At 51.1% G+C, this 6293-nt stretch overlaps 1 protein-coding gene across 1 annotated transcript in view; it reads right to left on the reverse strand.

Annotated features, from left to right (window-relative positions):
- LOC103385543 (sodium- and chloride-dependent creatine transporter 1) overlaps positions 1–6293 on the reverse strand; it is a 14752-nt gene that overhangs the window by 5482 nt on the left and 2977 nt on the right. The window contains exons 3-8 of the mRNA XM_008319473.3: positions 5908–6201; positions 3304–3435; positions 1869–2205; positions 1533–1665; positions 1184–1318; positions 866–969 (exon numbers count right to left, since the gene is read on the reverse strand). Coding sequence (XP_008317695.1) covers positions 866–969; positions 1184–1318; positions 1533–1665; positions 1869–2205; positions 3304–3435; positions 5908–6201 — 1135 coding nt within the window. The remainder of the gene's footprint in view (positions 1–865; positions 970–1183; positions 1319–1532; positions 1666–1868; positions 2206–3303; positions 3436–5907; positions 6202–6293) is intronic.

The raw sequence follows: 6293 nt of genomic DNA on the forward strand, positions 1-6293 counted from the left end.
TGCAGTACTGACTGTAAACTGCAGTACTGAGTGTAAACTGCAGTACTGACTGTAAACTGCAGTACTGAGTGTAAACTGCAGTACTGACTGTAAACTGCAGTACTGAGTGTAAACTGCAGTACTGACTGTAAACTGCAGTACTGAGTGTAAACTGCAGTACTGACTGTAAACTGCAGTACTGAGTGTAAACTGCAGTACTGACTGTAAACTGCAGTACTGAGTGTAAACTGCAGTACTGACTGTAAACTGCAGTACTGAGTGTAAACTGCAGTACTGAGTGTCATATTTCCATTTTCAGTAGTTTCATTCAACCTCAACCTTCCGGACACAAACATTTGTTCAAATATTTAAGAGCCTAAAGTGAGTCCTAAATATACAGACTCCCAGAATACTACTGGGCTGCTGTATCTGTGTGTCTGTGTGTGTGTGTGTGTGTGTGTGTGTGTGAGTCATCTATTAACTTCCAACTACGGTCAAGAATGAGGAGCACAGACGTCTGATGCAGGAGATTATTTTCAGAAAGTCCAAATAAAAGCAGCCTGGAAACTAAACGCGACTGATGGTTTGGCGGCTAAGCTAAGCTAAGCTAAGCTAAGCTAAGCTAAGCTAACAACTGTCGTAAATTAATTCAAACTTCTGTCTTTTAACAATACAGACATTTAAAGCAATAAACAAACACAAAACCCTCCGTCATTCGGAGATTTAAAGGTGCAGTCTGCAGTTTGTTTTTTTAGCTCTCCTTCTTTGGCCTGTAGGTGGTGCTAAGTACATATTTGAAAACCCCACTACAGGATTCGGAGGTACACTCCACCACTGTACTGCCTGACGGTGTTGTGTTGCTGACCTCAGTGGTGTGACAACTCACTGGTAACAGTTGTTATGGAAACGGTTGTAGCTGCCCAGAGCAGTCAGAGCGCCCAGTCCAATGGCATAGGAGAAGAAGATCTGAGTGCCTGCATCGATCCACACCTGCCACAGGGGGGAGACACTGTTACTGTGGGGAAAAGCCAATATGCTCTGTCATTGGTCAGAGGCCCCCCACTGTGCCGCCCAACAGACATATGGACACATGGACAAATGGACAAAAGGACAGATGGACAAAAGGACAGATGGACAGACAGATGGACAAAAGGACAGAAAAGGACAGATGGACAAAAGGACAGATGGACAGGTGCTGTGATACCTGGGCTTCACCCAGTTTGGACCAGTCTGGTTTCAGGTAGTAAACAATCCCATCTACTGCTCCAGGTAAAGTCACACCATGGGCCAGAAGAACCACCAGGACCAGATATGGGAACAGAGCTGTGAAGTACACAACCTACGGAGAGAGGGGGGGGGGATCGAGGGGGGGGACAGGGGGGAGAGGACTAAGTGTGTCTCTACCTGACGACCTGATTTCACATGGTCACATTAGCAACGACGTTAGCTCTCATGATTTACATAAGATTCATTAAGTAAAACAGGGGTCCACGGCCCTTCAGTGGTCCATAAAGACTGGACGTGTGGTCCTGGTCTGTAGACCCAGTCCGTACCTTCCCAGTGGATTTGACTCCTTTCCACATGCAGAAGTAAACGATGACCCAGGTGGCCATGAGGCACAGAACCATCTCGTAGCTGATGTCACCAGGTTCATGGAGTCCACCAGACAGACGGAGAACTTTACGTCTGCAGGAGAACAGACCAAAGGTGGAGGTTAGTGACCAACATCTGACCAGGTGACCACAGAAGACACAAAGTCTGACCAAGAGAAGTTTCAGTGAGCAGAACACCCATGGACTAATTGATTAATCAGTTTAACGTTCTGTCATCCAGTCACGGTCAGCGTCTGTCACCATGGTAACCATGGTAACCACACGGCACATACGTACTCCCAGAACTCAATGACGGGGGAGCGCAGGCCCTCCACCTCCAGGCAGCTGCCATTGAAGAGCAGCTGGGCGGAGGAAAGGTTGGGCGGGACACTGGGGGTGAGGAGGTGGGACGAGGGGGCAGCGGGTGAAGGCGAAGCAGGCTGAGCTCCGCTGCGGTTGTGGCAGGCGCGCCGGAAATCCTGCGTGCAGTTGGGGGTGTTCCAGGGATGTCCACAGCTGGCCCACGGCAGTGGGTTACTGAAAGAGTGGAAGAGAAAGTAGAGACCCCAGACCAGAATCATGATGTAGTAGGTGTTACAGAAGAACACGATCACCATGGAGGCCAGGCCCAGACCTGAGGGGGGGGGAGAGGGGGGAGACAGGAGGTGAGCAGGAAAAGACCACCAGCACCACAACAACAACCAGGACGAGTCCTAGTCCTAACTCAGAGTGACAGTAGATACAGAAGGAATACACCAGGGGTCCGTTTAGTCTTAGAACTAACTCAGAGTTAGTTGACTCCGTGTTGGAGGGAACTCTGACTTTCTGGTTTCATGAAGACGACTAGACCGTGACGTTGACTCGGTTGCTACGGCAACATACTCCGTGGATCAAACCTGCTCCGGAGCAGTTTTTAAGGTCCTTAGTCTGAGTTAAGGAGTGAGTCAGTAATCAAGATACAGGGCGTGGCCGAGGTTGTGACGTCACAGCTCAGGTGGTGAGAAGAAACTGACGCCAAACTTTTTTTTGTTCGAGTGTTTCCGTTTTTCGTCAGAGTCTATTATAAAACTGATTCGATTCTCAGCCCACATTTCCTTCGTTAAACTCATCGTAGCCGCGCTCTTAGCTACGTCGTTTTTTACCAACGGTCGTTTCCTCTATGACGTCGGTGATGCTGAGACCGTATTGGAGGTAATTGGAGGTGTGTCGATGTGGGCGGAGCCTTGGTGTTGATCTGGAACACACAGCTCCTACTTCCGGTTTGTTCTATATTGTTGTATTACACGTCCTCTTCCACCTGTTGGCTTAAACCTGGATCAACCTGTCAGAGGTCAGCTGTGGACACTCAGAGGTCAGCTGTGGACACTCAGAGGTCAGCTGTGGACACTCAGAGCTGTGGACAGCTGTGGACACTCAGAGGTCAGCTGTGGACACTCAGAGGTCAGCTGTGGACACTCACTCCTTCACTCTCTCATCTATCTGTTTCCTCACACCATCAAACTGGTTCCATCTGGTTCAACAGTGCGTCACTATTTGTCGTTCAGGAAGAACTTGATTAGAGTTCTGCTGTAGAATTTCCCATCCCCTCCGTGGCTGCAGACACACACTCTTATCCACTATCTACAGGCTTCAAGGTTTTCAGGAGAACTTCCTCCGTCATATCTGCAGAGCCACGCCAGTCACCAGACAGTCAGGACCCGACGGCCGTCCGTGGCGGCGCCTGTGGTCGTACCTTTAAAAAGTGGAGCGATGTTCCAGGCAGATACCCCTCCTTGTTTCATGAACTGTCCCAGCGCCACCTCCAGGAAGAAGACTGGAATACCGCCGATGAACACGATCAGCAAGTATGGGATCAGGAAAACTCCTGCAACATAAAACATCAACCTCCGTCAGCAGCAGCCTGGGTGGAGGAGGAGGAGGAGGAGGAGGAGGAGGAGGGGGAGGAGGAGGGGGGAGGAGGGGGAGGGAGGGGGAGAAGGGGGAACATTAGAAACACAGGAGATTCAATCACATGATCAGTGTGTGTGGGTTCTGTGTGTGTGAGAAGAACCGTATTTTAGAACTTCTTCTTAAGGCTTTACCTGCAGATCTGAATCTTTTGAGTGTTATTGCTGCCACCTACTGGCCCTATTTTCCACGGGTAAATCTTTAATCAACAGGATAGGCTGGCAACAGAACGGAAAAAGTAGAAAAGACACAGAGAGGGCAGAAACCCTGCTGGGGTTCACAGGAACCAGGGGAACCAGGGGAACTGTTGGAACCTGTTCTGGTTGGTGAGAGAACTGACACTACAGCAGAGTAAAGATGGAGGGGGGGGGGGGGGGGTCACATGACCAGCTATGACGCAGACAGGAGGGAGAGTCGGTGAGTGGATGAGAGCTGAGTGATGATGATGATGGTGATGATGATGATGATGATGGTGATGGTGATGATGATGGTGATGGTGATGATGCAGCGCTTTAATGAATGCAGAAACATCACGACCTGCGTCTGTGTCTCTTCACTGCAGCTGTTGATTGACAGGCTGAGCCTCAGTCACTGCGTCTTCTCTATGACGTCAACTATGAGCTGAGGGATAGAGCCTTATAAGGAAACGTCTATGAGCGGAGTCTGAGCGGGAGGGGGGTGAAGAGACATAGAAAAGAGGGAGAGAGAGAGCGAGAGAGGGAGAGAGGGGGAGAGAGAGAGAGAGGGGAGAGAGGGAGAGGGAGGGAGAGAGAGGGAGAGAGAGAGCGAGAGAGGGGGAGAGAGAGAGAGGGATACAGACACAGGCGTGAATGGAATGGCCAGAGAAAATGCCGGCGGGGCTGTCACAGTTGGAGGAGGGGCTGTCACAGTTGGGGGCGGGGCTGTCACCGTTGGGGGCGGGGCTGTCACCGTTGGGGGCGGGGCTACCACCGCCTGGTGGTTGGTCGGGGCGGGGCTACCACAGCCTGGTGTTTGGTCCAAATGGTCAAAGAAGTGTTTCTATAATCAGCTTAGACTAATCCTCTGTGACGGTGAGTTTGAACTGAATTAATAACAGACACAGACACAGACACAGACACAGACACAGACACAGACACAGACACAGACACAGACACAGACACAGACAGAGTCAGCGTTGGTCTTCAGCCGCTCACTCCTTATCAGGCTCATACCTCGCCTGGTCAAGGACAGAGAATGAATCAGTGTGACGGATGTAGCAAATAAAAAAACAAGGATGGGCACGGTCACAGGACGGTTATTGTCTCACACACACACACACACACACACACACACACACACACACACATCTTGATTTCACAGCAGAGAGAGAAATCGCATCTATTTTTTCTTCACCATCATCACGGGGGGGTGGGGGGGTGAGGGGGGGCTGTGTGAGGCAGTCCATTGTTATACAATATAAGAAGGTGGGCATCAAAGTCATGGGTCACGAGCACCACACAGACATGAGGCAGAGAGACGGGGGAGGGAGGGGACCAGAGGTCTGATGAAAACACAGAAAAGGTCAAAGGTCAGAGCCCGGCCTGGCCCTGTGCTCCACAGGACAGACAGACTGTCTGTTAGAAACACAACAAAACGAGGGTTGACATCTAACCAGCAGGAGGAGCTGCTGAGTTCATCTGACCATCAGGAGGGTTGAGCGAGGGTCTACAGACCTGCAGGCTGACGGTCTACGTTCACCTGCTGCAGCATTAACCTAGGACAAACAGACAGACTTCAGGGAGCTAACGAGGCTAACGAGGCTAACGAGGCTAACTGCACACTCTCTGACCACTTCAGGTACTGTACTGGTACACACTACAGTCACACACTGAATCTACCTTCTCTCTGGAAAGTCCTCTAGATTGAATATGGCCAGTAGGTGGCAGTAATGACACTCACCAGAATCAGAGCTGCAGGTGAAGACCAAAGAAGTGAGGCTGCTGGTGCTAGTTGCTAAAAGGTCAAGTACTAGTGCACTGCTAACACATTCCACTGGGACAGTCACCCACAGACGTACACCGAGACCAGGCGTGGGCAAACTACGGTCCGGGGGCCGGATGCGGCACGTTCAGATGTCTAATCCAGGCCGCCAAACCTTTCCAAATTATATCATTTATTTATATAATCATTATACTTCTGCCTTTTCTGTGCTATACCTACGTTTCCCCAATAGATGGCGTAAAAATGATAAAAGCATTTGAACATTTTAGTCTTTATGCACGACTTTGACATGTCATTTATCTTAGTTCACGTGAACGCTCCATCTCTCTGCTCCTGACCCCCCCGACCCCCCCCTCCCGTTCAATGTTAGGACAGTTGTGGCCCACGAGTCAAAGGTTTGCCCACTCCTGACCTAGACTGTCCTCACCTCCTCCGTTTTTGTAGCAGAGATACGGGAACCGCCACACGTTCCCTAATCCGACGGCGAAGCCGACGCAGGACATGATGAAGTCCATCTGTCTGGTCCAGGTCTCCCGCTCCACCACTGGGATCGTCACTCCAACTTCACTTCCAGCCACAGCCCCGTCCTGGCTTTGTGGGGGGGCGGCTCCTCCGCCATCCCCACACCCCGGGTCCACTCCAGGCACGGCCACCAGAGGGCGAGCCGAGCCCGCGCTCTCCTCCTCTGATAGGGCCTCCAGTTGGGGGAGACTGACTTCACCTGGACAGGACAAGGTCAGAACAAAAAGGTCAGGGGTCAAGGAGGAGGATGAGAGTTGTCATGTCAACAACAACACCCCCCCCAGACCCACA

This window comes from Cynoglossus semilaevis, chromosome 10 (genome assembly GCF_000523025.1).
Source record: "Cynoglossus semilaevis isolate Cse_v1.0 chromosome 10, Cse_v1.0, whole genome shotgun sequence".
Taxonomy (NCBI): Eukaryota; Metazoa; Chordata; class Actinopteri; order Pleuronectiformes; family Cynoglossidae; genus Cynoglossus; species Cynoglossus semilaevis.